This window comes from Neomonachus schauinslandi, chromosome 8 (assembly GCF_002201575.2).
Source record: "Neomonachus schauinslandi chromosome 8, ASM220157v2, whole genome shotgun sequence".
NCBI classification, from domain to species: domain Eukaryota; kingdom Metazoa; phylum Chordata; class Mammalia; order Carnivora; family Phocidae; genus Neomonachus; species Neomonachus schauinslandi.
In genome coordinates this window covers 144,666,676-144,686,616 of record NC_058410.1, presented here as the reverse complement: position 1 = coordinate 144,686,616, position 19,941 = coordinate 144,666,676, and the positions used below count along the sequence as shown (strand labels likewise).

Sequence of the window (19,941 nt, the reverse complement as noted above, 5' to 3'; positions counted from 1 at the left end):
TGTTTTATACTGCATGTTCCATCTACCTGTTTTCCTAGAGCCTGCAGTTAGTGTCTGGTTGGGAGCTGGAGAGGTTTGACAGTGCCTTCCTTGTTGATGGGAAAGGGGGTGATAACTAGCCACTGGGCAGAAGCATCTTCCATGTTTAAGGCACTGCCAGAAAGGTCTATGCATTTTCCCCCAGGAAGTCTCCGCGGTTGGCATGTTCGTGATTTCTGTTGAATAGATGAGGGAACTGAGCCTGAAGGAGGTTCAGTCATTTTCCCAGGGAGACTCACCAGGGTTCAGAAGGACTCTGAGACATGAACTCTTAACCGCTAGGGACACTGTCTTTGCATGATGGCATGAATTCTGACGGTAACTGTAGTTTCTCTGAAACTTAAATCTAATTGTTCTATTTGCAAATTTGCAGTGCCCCCATCCCTCTCTTTATTTTCCACCAAGAATTGAAATATATCACATTGGCTCCCCTACTTCTGTTTCCTGTAGAGAAAAATGTTTTCTGAAAATGCATAGATAGTAAAATTCAAGGGAAACAACATATTTTAATGTATAAACCTTTTTAATGTTATGTTAGTCACCATACAGTTGAAACGTTTGGGAATGGGGCCTGAAATCATGGTTACTGATTGGGAAGTGCTATTGGAAATGATTGAAGAATTCATCATGTCCAATCTTCATGCTGCAGGAGGACGAATCCTGAGTAATCATTACTGATACCAATTTCAGTAAAATCTCAGGAAATCACCAATCCAGCGTTTAGTTTTTCCTTCTGTCTTACATTACAACTCCCTTTAAAAAATTTTCAATTTAGGGCGCCTGGGTGGCTCAGTTGGTTAAGTGGCCAACTCTTGATTTTGGCTCAGGTCATGATCTCAGGGTTCTGGGATTGAGCCCCGTGCCATGGACTCCACCCTCAGTGGGGAGTCTCCTTCAGCATTCTCTCTCCCTCTCCCTGCCTTTCCCCCTGCTCCCTTGCTAAAATAAATAAATAAGTCTAAATAAAACAAAAAAAATTTTTTTCAAGGTAATGGAGTACAATATTTTTCAACATCCCATTCTGTACTTGCATAAGTGCCAACCTTACAGAAATCATTTTGTTTTTTATTAAAATATTGGGCTTGTTTTTAGAAATAACCTCCCTCCCTTCCCCACACCCCATGATGCAAGTTTAATAGTAAATACAACCTAAACAAGAGTAATATCTCATAATATCATCATAGCCTGGAATAAAGCTTGGCATGTAGTAGGGTCACAAAAAAAATCTTTGTTGAATAAATGAGAATATGGAAGATTAAGACCTGTAACAGTCTATTGAAAGTGAGTCTAGGGATAACAGAAATTCAGAGAGAATAGCAAAGCAAAGGAAATACTGAACAACGGATAATAGATAGCCTTGACTATTCAAACTGTAGGATTTTTTTTTTAAAAAACCTGTGTTGTATCTTTTGCAAATGCCACTTTTCTATTAGCAAAATCTATGACCAAGCAAAAGGATATTCAGCCACCTTTCTATTCTGCCTTTGCTATTGGATTCTCGGTCCCCTTCTCCTTTTTTTTTTAAAGATTTTATTTATTTATTTGACAGAGAGAGACACAGCGAGAGAGGGAACACAAGCAGGGGGAGTGGAGGAGGGAGAAGCAGACTCCCCGCTGAGCAGGGAGCCCGATGCGGGGCTCGATCCCAGGACCCCAGGATCATGACCTGAGCTGAAGGCAGACGCTTAACGACTGAGCCACCCAGGCGCCCCCCCCCTTCTCCTTTTATTCCTAAATCCTTTCAGTGATTGTTTTGGTGGCTGTTTTACAGTGTTGCCAAAGAAACTAATTTGGCATAATAAGTTTCAGAATGCACCAAGTGGGAATCAGAATACTTGGGTTCTAGGTATAAATCTACCACTAATAAGTTTGACATTGTGAAGGCTGCTCTCCCCGCCGCCGGCCGCCCCCCCCCCCCCCCCACCCCCTCCTGGCCTTCTCTCCTTCCAAATAAAGGAGATGATGTTACTAGCTTTTAAGAAGAAATAAAAGACATAATGTATTTAGCTCTTTACTGAAATCTGGTAGTTTACATTTCAATAGATCCATTGTCTGGTTTCAAAGAAGTACCCATCAGTCCCTGAATGTTCTTTAGTGACAGCATGGTTCTTAATTTCTATTATCTTCCACATTATCAAGCCTTGATCCAAAATATCCAGAATCAGACAATGGGCATTAGTCAGAATTTGTTTTGTTACATGTTGTTGGGACTTACCTCTGCTTCTTCCCTCTCTCCTTGTTCTTTGAGGGTCAGTAAAGGGCTTCTCCAGGCCATCATGGTGCCCAATGGAATCTCTTACAAGGTTTTCAAATAGACTGTTATTTCTCAGAGATCACTGACATACCTCATAACTCAGCCAAGAACACGATTTTCAATGACTTTGTTCTTCTCAGTGATGCACAGAAAGTGATCTGAACCAAGAAAGCATATATTCTGATAAGAAACGTGTAAAATTCATTGTAACTAGAAAAGGAGAATTAAATGGACATGGGCATTTTAGTATAAATTTCAATATGTGGCACTATTTTCCTAGTCTTCCATAACAGAGTGCCACAAATTAGGGAGTTTAAGAGAACAGGAGGTTAGTGTCTTGTAGCTCAGGAAGACAGAAGTCCAAAATGAAGATCTTGGCAGAGCCTCTGAAGCCTGTAAGGAGAATACATCCTTGGACATTTGTAGCTTCTGGAGGTTTGTTTGCTGGCAGTTTGGGGTTCCTTGACTTGCAGCTGCAGCAGGTCATCTACTGCTTCCGTGGGCACATGGCGTGCCCCCTTGCCTGTCATCTCTTCTGTTCCTCTTATAAGAAATACCAGTCATATGGGATTAGAGAGTACCCCATTGAGTGTACCCTCATCCTAACTTGAACACATTTGTAAAGACCCTGTTTTCACAAAAAGCCCCATTGACCTGAACGGGGGGTTAGGATTTAAATGCACTTGGGGGGGGGGGGGGGCGGGAGGAGGCTGTGGGGGGACAAAATTCAACCCAATAATAGTATAACACAATTATGCCTGTCAAATTACAGCAAGTCTTTATTATAAATAGATGCCTACATGCAGTGGTAAGACCAAGATGCAGGTATTAGTTCTATCTTATTTCAAGTTCTCTTATTCTTTAATCATATTGCAGAAGCCTACAGTAATAGGAAAAACAGATCCCCCTATGTGGCATGAATATCCAATGAAGACTTTTCTCCTATACACCCGTTTGTTACACTTTACAGATCTGAAACACAAACACAGATTGCACGCTTGTAAGATCTAGCACCTAGCATTTGGTTTGAGCTGGAAGAGAAAATACTGACATTCTTTCACTTCTCTAGTGAAGTGGTGTTCAGTCAATCTGGAGGTCAGATTTCTCTTCCACTTAGAACTTACTCTAAGGAAATAACAAACTCACCCACAGACACCACTTCTGCAGGTAACACCAACACCTTTTTGGGTCTAAGGAATCAGGAGCAAAGGGAACAACCCCAGCTCCTTTTAGGAGCATTTGAATGTGTATTAAGGTAAGAATATGGCATCTTCTTCCAAGGAAGATTATCAAAGATTACAGATATCCAACTACCTCCTGGAAGAAGCAAGATAGCCTTTGAAGGATCAGTACAGTCCTATAACACTGAGACTGGCACATTAAGGGCAAGGTGAATGTCTGCAGATGAAAGTTCATGACTGCTGGTCCCCATGAATGCTAATGCACTCAGTGGTTGCCAAGTGGTGTGTGGTTATGAAATTGTAGACAAGTGTTAGGGGATGAAACAGAACAGAATCCTTAGAATAAACCCAGATTCATGTATTTAAAATATCTCAACCTTGGAGAGGATAATCCCTAAAAATGGTGAATCTCAAAGGCAAGGGAAGTCAAAATTTCTCCTCACTCAGTCTCTGTTAAAGGTTACCAATTCTCTTTACAACTAATGTTAGCATAAGTTATCTCATCCCCAGGGTTTACCCAGGAAGATTGTCCACTCATTTCCAAGTGTTTTGGGGCATAAGAGGAAGGATAAATTAGAGTGGACAACTGAGTCTGCAGCTAAACACAAGTTGGAATCTATGAATTCTATGGAATCTGCCCATGAATAAAAGGGCTAATATAACATCTGTTATATTATATCACCAAAGTCAAAGTACATGCTTTAGGGACTCAGGATGTGTTTATTTTTAGTGGTCCCAGGAGTGTCCTGCCCCATGTAACTCATTGACCTCAGTTGAAGTATTCAGAGTTTGGCTCCCCAAAGGCAGCCAAAGAGGAAGGCTCCAGAGAGGTGACATCAAGAGGTAGTCAATCTCTTCCTGCCAAACTGATAAGGAGTGAAACTATTTACTCTACTTAACTTCCATTTACCAATCCCATTTCATAGTATTGGTTACAATATTTTTTGCTATTCTTCAAATTCCTTTTCTAAATTGAGATACAATTGTCATTATAACATTGCGTTAGTTTTAGGCATACAATGCAGTGATTCAATTCTTGTATATATTGTGAAATGATCACCACAGTAAGTCTGGTTAACATCTATGCTGCACATAGTTACCTTTTTATTCTTGTGAGGAGAACTTTTAGGATCTATTCTCTCAGCAATTTCCAAATATACAGTATAGCATTATTAAGTATAGTTCCCATGCTGTACATTACATCTCCAGGGCCAGTCTTTAGATTCTCCATCCATATATTCAGGACTGTCAGCTTTTCCTACTTAAAAGAGGAAATTTCTGTGCCTGTCGCCCCTCATGTTAGTTATAATCTTTCTTTTTTACGACTCACTAAAGAAAATTATTTTCCAACGGTGCAATCAACTCTATTAACTTCTAACTTTTTTGGGAACTTTTTACTCAGTTACCTTAATCTGTTCTTTCTTCAGCTTCTTATATCCCATTATCTGTTTGTTCATTGTCTAAAAATATGCTCCTCTATCCTATCAGAAAAATAAAATTAGGATGAAACTCTCCTCCTGCCCCACTGCCTTCTAGCTATCCCCTTTGTTAATTTCATCTTTTTGACTGGACACAGAGTGTCCATATTTTTTCTTCTCCCATCAACACTTCTAAATGCTCTTTTGCCATCCTCCCCTACCACTCTGGTGAAGCTGCTTTCTGTAAAATCTTTAATATTCTTCCATTACACAAAGTAGATGAGCTCACCGTCCTCTTACTTGGTATAATATGGCATTGATGATATTTCCCTCCTTCATGAAATTATGCTATCCATTGACTTCTCTCTGTTTTTCTATTATTTCTTGGGCCCTTGATTCTCAGTTCTTTCTCATTGAGCACAAACTTTAATGTTTTGATTTCCCAAGATTCCATCCTTAGCTCTCCTCTCTCCACACTGTTCCTGAGATACTTTGTGACTTCCATGGAGTGAACTACCATCTATTTATAAGATAAATCTCCAATCCATATCCACAGTTTAGACCCTCTCTTGAGTTCCATACTAAAACAAATAGAATCTTGGCTATATACACAGGGATTATTTGTGAACTCTAAAATTTCCATGGTTTTACAATCTGATGTATCATGGTCTGAAAGCAGCTGCTGTTCTGCATGTCAGATTTTCAGAATCTCAATACCAATCTCAATCTCAACAACCTCAGTGAGAACCCCCTGAATTATTCTTGATTCTTCCCTCTGTTTTTGTCCAAACACTGAACCTATGCCTTGTTGATTCTCTCTGACATATTTTTTAGAATACATTCACTGTCCAGCACACACTTTCGATTTGTTATCAATGTGTTAGTTCAGATCTTTTTACCCTTGCCCGAACCACTTAATTCATTTCCTAAGAGATCCTCCAACCACACCAACTCTAAGCTTCTACAGCATTTTCTGAATTATTTTTCCTAAAACTGACACAAACACCTAATTCCTTGCTTAAAAATAGTCTTGGCAACCACTGTCTACAAGATTAAATAAAAAGCATACCTTTAATATATAAATCTGTGTTTATTCTATGGATCCTGTAGTTGTGGGAACAAACCCGCAATGTATTAATCACTGGATACACCTTTTCACTTTGGGGCCAACATTCTATTATGCATTTATTATTATATTGTTTTGCTTCATTTGAAAGGTATTACCTTGTCCTATTTTCCCACACATCATATTCCATTACTAATTCAAGACTTTGCTCAGAGATCATGGTCTTTTTTTAATGTTATATTTGAATGAGTGGTTTTTATTATGCAAAAAAATTCACATCGCCAATATATAAATTTTTGTTCTAATGGTTCTTAAACATGGGGACTATATCCACTGTTTGTTAGTGAAAACATCAGTTTCAGGTCTTCCAATGCAGTCCTTTCCACCCCCTCTCAGCTTTATTAAGGTATAATTGACAAATAAAACTAAGAGTTTTGAAGTGTACAACATGTTATACATATACCTTGTGAAAGGACTTCCCCATCGAGTTAATTAACACATCCGTCATCTCACATATTTATCTTTTTGTGTGTGTGAGAACATTTAAGTTCTATTCTCTTAACGAATTTCAATTATACAATACAATGTTATCAATGATAGACATTGTGCTATATGTTAGATCCTCAGAACTTATTCATCTTATAACTGAAAGTTTGTACCCTTTTACCAACTTTTCTTTATTTCCAACCCCCCCACCCCGCCCAGCAATTCCCCAGCCCCAGGCAAACACTTTTTAATTCTGTTTTTATGAGTTGTACTTTTTTTCCTTATGTGTGAGGGATACCATGCAGTATTTGCCTTTGTCTGTCTGGCTTATTTCTCATGGCGTAACATCCTCCAGGTACACCCATGTTTTCATGAGTGACAGGATTTCCTCCTTTTTAAAGGCTGAATAATATTCCATTTTATGTATATGCTACAATTTCTTTTTTTAAAAGATTTATTCATTTATTTATTTATTTTAGAGAGGGGAGGGGCAGAGGGAGAGAAAGAATCTCAAGCAGACCCCTCACCAAGTGGGCAGCCTGGCACAGGGCCTAATCCCACAGCCCTGAGATCATGACTTGAGCTGAAACTAAGAGTCAGACGCTTAACTGACTGAGCCACCCAGGCACTCCATACCACAGTTTCTTTATGGATTCATCCACTGGTGAATACTTAGGTTGTTTCCATACCTTGGGACTGTGAATAATACTGCTATGAACATGGGAGTAAGATATGTCTTTGAGATAATGAGTCATTTCCTTTGGATAAATACCCAGAAATGGGATTGCTGGATCATAGGGTAGTTCTACTTTTATTTATCTGAGGAACCTCCATACTATTTTCCATAGTGTCTGCACCAATTTATATTCCCACCAACAGGGTACAGGGGTTTCCTTTCTCCACATCTTAGCCACCACTTGCTGTCTCTAGTCTTTTTGATAATAGCTAACAGGTGTGTCCATTGATGGGTGAATGGATAAAGAAGATGTGGTATGTATATACAATGGAATATTATTTAGCCATAAAAAAGGAAATCTTGCCATCAGCAACAATATCGATGAACTTTCAGGGTATTATGCTAAGTGAAATAAGTCAGAGAAAAACAGACAAATACCATATGATCTCACTTATACGCAGAACTTAAAAACAAACAAAAATGAGCTCATAGATACAGAGAACAGATTTAACAGATTGTTGGTCACCAGGTGGGGAGGGTGGGGGTGAGCATAATGGGTTAAAGGGGTCAAAGGTACAAACTTTCAGTTATAAAATAAGTGTCATGAGGGTGTGATGTACAGCATGGTGACAATAGTTAATAATACTGTATTGCATATTTGAAAGCTGCTAAGAGAGTAAATGTTAAAATTTCTCATCACAAAAATAATTTATTAACTATGTACAATGATGGATGTTAACTAGATTTATTGTGGTGATCATTTTGCAATATATACAAACATCAAATCATTATTTTGTACACCTGAAACTAATACAATGTTATGCCAATTATATCTCAATAAAAAACCAAGAGGATTATTTTTAAAAGGCTATCAGAGACAGAGAAAGTTATAAAAGCATCCTGAGAAAAAGAGCAGATCACCTACAATTCTCAAGTTTTCTCAGACCACAGTGTGGATTTTGGCTGCAAATACACACATTGGCATACTTGAAGTTACAAATTTTCAGGAGAAAGCCTTCTCCTCACCCACCAGCCACTCAATTATTCTCCCAAGTCAAGAGGAGCAAGTTTTTTTTTCTGTCTTCTGCACTATGGGTACATTTCTTATGCACCCTTCCCCCAAGGTGGTAGCCTTTTGAGGCCCCAGCTTTGTGTGATGGTCTCTTGTCAGAATTCCCCTACTTTAGTGGGCCATGTAGGTATAGAGGGATTTCTAGAAAGAGATACATGTCTTATTATTTGCATATTATATAATCATTTTCATAAGAAAGATACAGGATAATAAACTTTTATTCATTCAATCAGCAAGTATTTATTGAGTATCTATTACATGCTAAGACCTGAACGATTTTGATTGCTGAGGATTTCAAATGAAGGCAGAGATAGAAGCCAAGGATGTTGCTAATGTTTTCAGTCTTTGTAAATATTCTTTCTGTTGGAGGAAAAAGATGAATTGAGACAAAAATATTTTGCTTTACAAAAGTTGAGTTTGATTTATAAAAGTTAAATTTGTTCAGCACATAGATATGATTTTGGTGAGAAAATAATTGGAAATATAATGGCTGGTGTTTGGAATCAATTTTTAGCCTGGAATTTGGATATGTGGATTATTGGCATAAGAGAGAAAAAATGAAGCAATGTGAACTGTCTGATGGGAGTGACTGTGGACAGGAAAGTGAAGGTCTCCAGTGATAGAAACACCTTCTGAGTTGAAAAGTAAAGTTGTCCTTATCCTGCTTTACTCCAGAAAATCTCTCTTTTTGCATTCTTTTAAATGACCTTTACTGCTTTTCTGCATGGATACAAAAGGATACTAGTTAATATGGTATCTAGCCCATAATCATGCTTAATATGCTTTTTAAGAAAAGAGATATACATAAACATCTCCAATAAAAAGAAAACAATACAATACAATTATTTGGTTAACTTTTATCTTATGCTTTGCTCCAAAGCTATGTCTAGCAATGCCCACTTGAAATTTTTAATTGATGAAGTAGCCATTTTAAGGGTTTGCCAGGATAAGGTGAATCAGAGTGAGAAGACACTTTTGAATTTCTTTCTTTTTTATTAAGATTTTATTTATTTATTTATTTATTTATTTATTTATTTATTTATTTATTTAGAGAGAATGCTAGTAGAGGGAGGAGCAGAGGCAGAGGGAGAGGGAGAATCTCAAGCAGACTCCCTGCTGAGCACAGAGCCTGGCCCAGGGACTCGATATCATGACCCTAAGATCATGACCTGAGCCAAAACCAAGAGTCAAACGCTCAACTGACAGAGCCACTCAGGCACCCCTTGAATTTATTTCTAAGTGAAAATTAATCACTTTTAACTTTGCACAACCCCCACAAGGCTTGTGTGTGTATAAAGATCCATGTATGTGTGGCGGCACATACATGGCTTCCATATTCGTTTTTATTATTGTGACTTTTAACAATCCCTTCAATAAAATTTGTTCTTAAAAAGTGAGGACACTTACACTCATCCTGATAAATTCAGGCATTTATGTTAAAATCTTAGCTCTGCTATATTTCTCAGCCATAAAAAAGAATGAGATCTTTTTAAAAAATATTTTTTAAATGTAAGTATAGTGGACACATGATGTTAAATTAGTTTCAGATGTACAACATAGTGATTCAATTTATCTATACATTATGCTATGCTCACCACAAGTGTAGCTACCATCTGTCACCATACAACTTTATTACAATATCATTGACTATATTTCCTATGCTGTACCTTTCATCCCCATGACTTAAAAAAGAATGAGATCTTGCCATTTGCAACGACATGGATGGACCTAGGGGGTATTATGCTAAGTGAACTAAATTAGACAGAGAAAGACAAATACTAGATGATTTCACCTAAATGTGGAATCTAAAAAACAAAACAAATGAACAAACAAACCAGAAACAGAATGCATAAATACAGAGGACTGGTGGTTGTCAGAGGGGAAGGGGGTGGGGGCATGGGTGAAATAGGTAAAGGGGATTAAGAAGTCATAAAATAAATAAGTCATGAAAATGGAAAGTACAGCATAGGGAATAGAGTCAGTAATATAATAATGTTGTATGGTGACTACCCTTATGGTGAGAGGACTGAGTAATGTATAGAATTGTTGAATCCATCCTATGTTGTACACCTGAAACTAATATAACATTTTATGTCAACTATGCTTTATAATATAATAATAAAAATATGTAATATAATGATAAAAAATTTTAGCTCCACTATTCGTGGTCTCTTTGATTATAAATATGCTTCACCCTGCCTCAGTTTCCTAATCTGTCAATGAAAGGATCTGGAATGGATTGTTTGTTTTCAAACTTAAATCCATGTTAAAACTACATGAGGCATTTTTTCTTTTTTAAGATTTTATTTATTTGACAGAGAGAACAAACAGGGGGGGAATGGGAGAGGGAGAAGCAAGCTCCCCGCTGAGCAAGGAGCCCAATGTGGAGCTCAATCCAAGAATCCTGGGATCACAACCTGAGCTAAAGGCAGACATTAACCGAGTGAGTCATGAGGCGCCCCTACAAGACAGTTTTTCAACACAAATATTTCCAGACTTACTAAAATGAGAGCCTCAGTGGTTGGGACTTGAGAATCTATATTCAAAACAAACAAAATATCTGTCCAGATCATTTTAATACAGCTGACCATGAAAGAAAGCAGAGCTCAAATAATTTAAATATCATAGGCTGTGTTTAGGGTAATGGCTCTATCTTCCCCAGACAGTGAAATTTAAAGATATCAGAAGACAAAAAGTATTGTATTTTGGCACTCTACTGGCTCAATTCTGTTATAAAAATGACAATTACACAAAATACCAATGAGAAAAAAGATCATCATATGATTTTATTTGGGCATAACTTCAGTCAGTCCAACAATACTGAAGCATTTATTCATAGTTTTGTTGGATTTTAATTACATGTGACCAACTTGGAAAGGAGGAGGAAAGATGATTTGAAGGGTAGACATAAGATATTATGCAAATTAAAATTTATGTCTAACCTAGTTTATCATCAGCATCATATTGGGGCTTTATAATATATATTCCTGAACTCCATCCCTGGAAATTTTTACTAGGTAGGTTGGAGGGTTTAAATGAATTCTAAAAAATAAATAAATAAATTCTAAAATAACACTTCAAGAATTATTTATTTCTGGTAACTAAATAAAAGAAGCAGACTTCGGAAAAGTCACAGTCACCTTACTTTCTGGACACAAGCCTCCTCAGGGCACCATTTATATCCTTGTTTCTCAGTGTGTAGATGACAGGGTTCAACATGGGGGTCACCAAGTTGTAGAAGAGGGTAAGGAATTTCCCTTGGTCCTGAGAAGAATGATTTCCTGGTTGCATATACATATAGATAATATTCCCATAAAACAAGGAGACCATGGTGAGGTGGGACCCGCATGTGTTGAAAGCTTTCCTTCTTCCCATGGCCGACTTCATGCTCAGCACCACTAGGGCAATGTAGCTATAGGAGACGAGGATGAGCCCCAGGGGCACCAGGACAATCATTACTGATAAGATGAAAACCGTGCTCTCCACAGCCACAGTGTCCACACAGGCAATTTTTATCAGAGCTGGCATCTCACATAGGAAATGTTTCACCTTACATCTTCCACATCGTGGCAGCCTCATGGTCACCGGAGACATAGCCAGGGAGTTGAGGAGCCCGACACCCCAGGCAACAGACACCAGCTTCCAACAAAGCTGAGGGTGCATAATGATGGAATAGTGGAGGGGCTTGCAGATTGCAGTGAAGCGGTCATAAGCCATGACTGCCAGGAGGACACATTCTGTGCCACCCAGACCCAGGAACATGAATAGCTGGATGGCACAACCTGTGTAACTGATGGTCTTGTCTGGGCCACCCAAGTTGAAAAGCAGCTGGGGGATGGAACTGGTGGTAAAGCAGAGGTCTAGGAAGGACAGGTTGGTAAGGAAGAAGTACATGGGTGTGTGGAGGCAGGGGTCCAGGCAGGATATCAAGATAATGATGATGTTGCCTACCAAGGTCACAAGGTAGAAGATGAGCACAAACACAAAGAGGGTGTGCTCTAGCTGGGGTCTGTCTGAGAAACCCAACAAGATGAACTGTTCCCGACAGCTCTGATTGGTCATGACAGTGGACCATCAGTAGAGGCCTGCAAGGAAGCAGATAGGAACACAATGCACTCTTACTGAAGTAGGCTAAGGGACTAAGACCAGAGTAATAACAAGTGCAAATAATTAAGTAAGATTTCAATATACTATGCCCATATAGATTGTACATTTTAGGAAGAATATCTCTTTTTATTAGCTTCTTTCGTTTCTTTTTGGATACCAAAAAAAAAGTAGAGATCCTTGTAGAATTTTTGGAAAACACAGACATCTATAAAAGATAGGAAAAGGGTTTTCTGGAGGCAAGATGGCGGAAAAGTAGGGGACCTCATTTCACCTGGTACCTTGAATTTAGCTAGATAACTATCAAGTTATTCTGAACACCTATGACTTCATCCTGAGATGTAAGAAAAGAATTGCTGGAATTCTACAAATAGAAAAGCAACCACTTTTTGCAAGGGAGGAGGCATGGAAAAGTGAATCTGAGGGGATATATTGGAAGATAAATGGCAGGGGGAGGGAGCCTTCATAAGCCAGCTACTGGAAAGTGATATAGCCCCAGAGCACAAAATCAGAAACTTTAGAAGTCTACTCCAGTGAGGGATGTCCCTGCCTAAAAGGTGCTTAGGTGGTGAAGTGGGGCAGAATCCTAGGTGGGACAGTGTGGTCTCAGTATCCTTGAAGTCACAGGAAGACTGGGGGTGCCTGAGCCAGCAGAGTTCCCAAGCATTGGAACAGAGAAACTGGTTATGGTCAGTGAGCCTAAGAGGGACTTCTCTGCTCCATTTGCAATAAACCTCCAACTGTGGCTGATCAGGCAACAGCTCTCCCTGCAGGGACCCTGCAAAGGACAGAAACAGGAGGACCCTCCACCTTTCCCTGGGAGGGGCAGCATGGGTGCAGGCACAACTGGGTGACTGCTCTCCATGAGGGGGCCCTACAAAGGGCAGGAGGATTGGTGTGGGCATACACCACGGGAGTCTGCAGAGTTTGGTGCACACAAAAGTGAAAACTGCTTATCCCCGAGGGTTTACTGAAGAGAGGGGACTGCGAGCTCTTGGCTCTGGGGCTGGAGATTGGGTGTGTCCATTTTTATTTTCAACCACCAAATGAGTGAGGAAAGCCTTGAGGGAAAAAAGCCACGTAGAACAACCAGAAGCAGCTCACACGGATCTTGGCCCCCTGGCAAGGGGCTGTGCAACTCTGCCCAGACAAAGACACCTGATAATCAGTGCAATAGGCCCCTCTCCCAGAAGACCAGCTGAAACAACAGATGAATACCAAGTTTACCAAGCACACAAGACTCCAAAACTCTAGTGCTACAGGAAAATAGTATATAGAATTCGAGGTTTTCCCTCATGATTCATTTATCTTTAAGTTTTAAATTTTCCTTTTCTTTTTTTCTTTTTTCCTTTTCAACTAGTTTCTTATTTTATCAACTCTTTGTTTTTAACTTTTTTAACTTTCATTTTTTTTTACATTTACATTTCATAGATCTATTCTTCATTTTTGGCTTCCTTTCACTGTATTCAATTTTATTTTTTCTATATATATAAGTTTTGCTTTCTTTACAATTTTGGGATTCAGTGTCTTCTAACAAGCTAAAATACACCCAGGACAAAGTGGATTACCCTGTTTTGTCCACCTGGGAGACTATATTCTCTCCCTCCCTGCCTTTTTTTCTTTTTCTTTTCTTTTTTAGTTTCTGACCTCTTCAGATTTGTCTAGTGTGTATTTCTCTTGGGTCATGGCTGATATTTTTTACTTTGTTCTCTCATCCATTCTTCTCTGGGCAGAATGACTAGAAGGAGGAACTCAGAACAAAAGAAAGAACCAGAGGTAATACTCTCTGCCACAGATCTAATTGATATGGATGTAAGTAAAATGTCAGAGCTGGACTTCAGGATAATAATTATAAAGTTACTAGCTGGGCTTGAAAAGAGCATAAAATACACTAGAGAATCTCTTAGTGCAGAAATAAAATCTAATCAGGCCAAAATTAAAAATGCTTTAACTGAGATGTAGTCTAAATTGGATGCTCTTAAAGGTAGGGTAAATTAATCAGAAGAGAGAGTAAGAGACATAGAGGACACAGAAGACAAATTGATGGAAAGGAAGAAAGCTGAGGAAAAGAGAGAAAAACAACTAATGGACCATGAGGGGAGGCTTCAAGAAATCAGTGATAACATAAAGCAAAACAATATTAGAATTATTGGGGGTAGAAACATTTAGCTGGCAGCAGATGTATCCACAGAGACCTGGCAGGCCAGAAAGGACTGGCATGACATACTCAGGGTACTAAATGAAAAAATAATGCAGCCAAGAACGCTTTATCCAGTAAGGCTGTCATTCAGAATAGAAGGAGAAATAAAGCGCTTCCAGGACAGACAGCAATTAAAAGAGTATGTGATCACTAAACCAGCCCTGCAAGAAATATTAAAGGGGATCCTGTAAATGAAGAGAGAGCCCAAAAGTAACATGGATCAGAAAGAAACAGAGACAGGGCGCCTGGGTGGCTCAGTCGTTAAGCGTCTGCCTTCGGCTCAGGTCATGGTCCCAGGGTCCTGGGATCGAGTCCCACATCGGGCTCCCTGCTTGGAGGGAAGCCTGCTTCTCCCTCTCCCACTCCCCCTGCTTGTGTTCCTGCTCTCGCTGTCTCTCTGTCAAATAAATAAATAAAATCTTTAAAAAAAAAAAGAAAGAAACAGAGACAATCTACAGAAACAGGGACTTTACAGGTAATACAATGGCATTAAATTCATATCTTTCAGTAGTTACTCTGAATGTAAATGGGCTAAATGCTCCAATCAAAAGACACAGGGTACCAGATTGGATAAAAAAGCAAGACCATCAATATGCTGTCTACAAGAGACTCATTTTAAACCTAGAGACACCTCCAGATTGAAAGTGAGGGGGTGGAAAACCATTTATCATGCTAATGGACATCAAAAGAAAGCTGGGGTAGCAATTCTCATATCAGACAAATTAGATTTTAAACCAAGGACTATAATAAGGGATGAAGAGGGACACTATATCATACTTAAAGGGTCTATCCAACAAGAACATCTAACAATTATAAATATTTATGCTCCTAACTTGGGAGCAGCCAATTATATAAACCAATTAATAACCAAATTAAAGAAACACATTGATAATAATGCAATAATAATAGGAGACTTCAACATCCCACTCACAGCAATGGGCAGATCATCTAAGCAGAAGATCAAAAAGAAACAAGGGCTTTGAATGACACACTGGACCAGATGGACCTCACAGATATATACAGGAGCATTCCATCCTAAAGCAACAGAAAACACATTCTTCTTGAGTGCACATGGAACATTCTCTAGAATAGATTACATACTGGGTCACAGATCAGATCTCTACTCAAATCTCAAAAGATTGGGATTATTCCCTGCATATTTTCAGACCACAGTGCTTTGAAACTAGAACTCAATCACAGGAGGAAATTTGGAAGGAACTCAAACACTTGGTGGTTAAAAATCATCCTACTAAGGGGGGAAAGATGGCGGAGGAGTAGGGGACCCTATTTCAACTGGTCCCCGGAATTGAGCTGGATATCCACCAGACCACTCTGAGCACTCACAAAACCAGCCTGAGATGTAGGAAGATCTGGATCTCTACAAACAGAATATCACAGGCAGTTGATTTTGAGGTACGAAGCGGGGAGCCCTGATTCCGCAGGCAGATATCGGAGGATAAACGGCAGCGGGAGGGTGCCTGGCCGTGGGGACCCTACACCGACGGTGAGCGACAGCCTCGCGTGCTGCGGACGGGGCACTGACTCGCAGACCGGTAGCGGCAGGAAAGGACTTTGGGGCAGCCCCCGGGGTGGAAAACCAGACCGGCGGGGTCGCGCGCACGCGAACCACAGCTGCCTGGACAGAAACCGGTGCGCTGGGGTCCCGCCAGTGAACTGCAGCCCTGGGGGTGGAAACCCCGAGTGGCGGAGTCGCGCACACACGAACTGCAGTCCCTGGGACGGGACCCCAAGCGGCGGAGTCACGTGCAGCGCGCGAACTGGGAGCGGCTGGTGGTTTGAGAAGCACAAAGGGCAGAGACGTGCCCTGACCTGGAGGCAGGACTGGGGGCGCTGCGGAGGGGCGCACAACCCAGGACGCTGCAGTTTATAGCAGCACAGACAGAAACGGAGACGGTGTGGCCTGGAGAGCTCACTGAAGAACAGACTGAGGTCTCTCTGCTCTGAGGCAGAGGGTTGGAAATGGTCTCTTCTGCTCTGACTCGCGGAAGAGACGCGGAAAGCCGCCAGGGAAAGGTGCCAGAGAACAAAAGCCCCAAAGACTGATCCCCACTGAGCCCATCCCCCACCACAGGGGTGCAGGGCAACTCCGCCCAAACAGGGTTGCCTGAGTAACAGCGCAGCAGGCCGCTCCTGCAGAAGACAGGCTGGGAAAACAAGAGGCCAGCAACCCTAAGGTTCCTAGAAAACAGGTGCATCTTGCTTGGGTTCTGGTCAATAATTTGGACTCTATACATTCCCTCAAACACCCATCAACAGAATGACTAGGAGGAGGAGCCCCAAAACAGAAAAGACTCAGAGATTATGACTTATGCTGCAGATTTACAAATGGATGCAGATATAACCAAGATGTCAGAGATGGAATTCAGGCTAGCAATTGTGAAGACAATGGCTAGAATGGAGAAATCAATTAATGGCAACATAGAGTCTCTAAGGGCAGAAATAAAAGGGGAATTGGCAGAACTTAAAAATGCTATCAATGAGATCCAATCCAATCTAGATAATCTAACAGCTAGGGTAACTGAGACTAAGCGATCTGGAAGACAGTATAATAGATAAAAAGGGAAAAGAGGAGGCCAGGGAAAAACAACTCAGAATCCATGAAAATAGAATCAGAGAAATAAGTGACACCATGAGGCGTTCCAATGTCAGAATCATTGGAATCCCGGAGGGAGTGGAGAGAGAGAGAGGGCTAGAAGATGTATTTGAGCAAATTGTAGCTGAGAACTTCCCTAATCTGGGGAATGAAACAAACATTCGAGTCCTAGAGACAGAGAGGACCCCTCCTAAGATCAAGGAAAACAGGCCAACACCCCGGCATGTAATAGTAAAACTTGCAAATCTTAGAACCAAGGAAACCATCTTAAGGGCAGTTAGGGGGAAGAGAGTCCTTACGTACAGAGGAAGGAACATCAGAATAACGTCAGACCTATCCACAGAGACCTGGCAAGCCAGAAAGGCCTGGCAAGACATATTCAGGGTACTAAATGAGAAGAACATGCAGCCAAGAGTACTTTATCTGGCAAGGCTTTCATTTAGAATGGATGGAGAGATGCAAAGCTTCCACGACCGGCAGAAACTGAAAGAATATGTGACCACTAAGCTGGCCCTGCAAGAAATATTAAGGGGGGTTCTATAAAAGGAGAAAGACCCCAAGAGTGATCTACAACAGAAATTTACAGGGACAATCTATAAAAACAACGTCTTCACAGGCAACATGATGACAATTAATTCATATCTTTCAATAATCACTCTCAATGTGAATGGCCTAAACGCTCCCATAAAACGGCACAGGGTTGCAGATTGGATAAAAAGACAGGACCCATCCATATGCTGTCTACAAGAGACTCATTTTGAACCTAAAGATACATCCAGACTGAAAGTGAAGGGATGGAGATCTATCTTGCATGCCAGCAGACCTCAAAAGAAAGCTGGGGTAGCAATTCTTATATCAGACAAATTAGATTTTAAACTAAAGTCTGTAATAAGAGACACAGAAGAACACTATATCATTCTTAAAGGATCTATCCAACAAGAAGATCTAACAGTTGTAAATATCTATGCCCCCAACATGGGGCATAGCCATCTACATAAGCCAACTGTTAACCAAAATAAAGAGTCATATTGATAACAGTACGTTAATTGTAGGAGACCTCAATACTCCACTCTCAGCAATGGACAGATCATCTAAGCAGAAAATCAACAAGGAAACAAGAGCTTTGAATGATACATTGGACCAGATGGACCTCATAGATATTTACAGAACATTCCACCCTAAAAAAACAGAATACTCATTCTTCTCAAACGCACATGGAGCTTTCGCCAGAATAGACCATATACTGGGTCACAAATCAGGTCTCAACCGATACCAAAAGACTGAGATTATTCCCTGCATATTCTCAGACTACAATGCTCTAAAACTGGAACTCAATCACAAGAAAAAATTTGGCAGAAATTCAAACACTTGGAAGCTAAAGACCACTCTGCTCAAGAATGTTTGGGTCAACCAAGAAATCAAAGAAGAACTTAAACAATTCATGGAAATCAATGAGAATGAAAACACATCGATCCAAAACCTATGGGATACTGCAAAGGCGGTCCTAAGGGGAAATACATAGCCATCCAAGCCTCACTCAAAAAAATAGAAAAACCCTGAATTCACCAACTAACTCTACACCTTAAAGAACTAGAGAAAAAGCAACAAACGATGCCTAAGCCATGCATTAGAAGAGAAATAATTAAAATTAGAGCAGAAATCAATGAATTAGAAACCAGAAACACAGTAGATCAGATCAATGAAACTAGAAGTTGGTTCTTTGAAAGAATTAATAAGATCGATAAACCACTGGCCAGACTTATCCAAAAGAAAAGAGAAAGGACCCAAATTAATAAAATTATGAATGAAAGGGGAGAGATCACGACCAACACCAAGGAAATAGAAACAATTATTAGAAATTATTATCAACAACTATATGCCAATAAACTGAGCAATCTGGATGAAATGCAGGCCTTTCTGGAAACCTATAAGCTGCCAAGACTGAAACAGGAAGAAATTGACAACCTGAATAGCCAATAACCAGTAATGAGATTGAAGCAGTGATCAAAAACCTCCCAAAAAACAAGAGTCCAGGGCCTGATGGATTCCCTGGGAAATTCTACCAAAGATTCAAAGAAGAAATAATACCTATTCTACTGAAGCTGTTTCAAAAAATAGAAACAGAAGGAAAACTTCCAAACTTGTTCCACGAGGCCAGCATTACCTTAATCCCCAAACCAGGCAAAGACCCCATCAAAAAGGAGAATTTCAGACCGATATCCCTGATGAATATGGATTCCTAAATCCTCAACAAAATCCTAGCTAATAGGATCCAACAATACATTAAAAGGATCATCCACCACGACCAAGTGGGATTTATCCCCGGGATGCAAGGGTGGTTCAACATTCGCAAATCAATTAATGTGATAGAACACATTAATAAGAGGAGAGAGAAGAACCATATGGTACTCTCAATTGATGCAGAAAAAGCATTTGACAAAATACAACATCCTTTCCTGATTAAAACTCTCCAGAGTATAGGTATAGAGGGAACATTCCTCAAGCTCATAAAATCCATCTATGAAAAACCCACAGTGAATATCATCCTCAATGGGGAAAAGCTGAGAGCCTTTCCCTTAAGATCAGGAACATGTCAAGGGTGCCCACTCTCACCACTGTTGTTCAACATAGTACTAGAAGTCCTAGCAACAGCAATCAGACAACAAAAAGAAATAAAAGGGATTCAAATTGGCAAAGAAGAAGTCAAACTCTCTCTTTTCACAGACGACATGATACTTTATGTGGAAAACCCAAAAGACTCCACCCCCAAATTACTAGAACTCATCCAGCAATTCAGTAATGTGGCAGGATACAAAATCAATGCACAGAAA

At 40.0% G+C, this 19,941-nt stretch overlaps 1 protein-coding gene across 1 annotated transcript in view; it reads right to left on the bottom strand.

The window, feature by feature from the left end:
• Nucleotides 1-11,333: 11,333 nt before the first annotated feature.
• Nucleotides 11,334-19,941, bottom strand: part of LOC110586869 (olfactory receptor 2W3-like) — a 47,545-nt gene continuing 38,937 nt past the window's right edge. Inside the window, exon 3 of the mRNA XM_021697181.2 lies at nucleotides 11,334-12,139. Within this exon, the coding sequence (XP_021552856.2) occupies nucleotides 11,334-12,139 (806 nt within the window). The remainder of the gene's footprint in view (nucleotides 12,140-19,941) is intronic.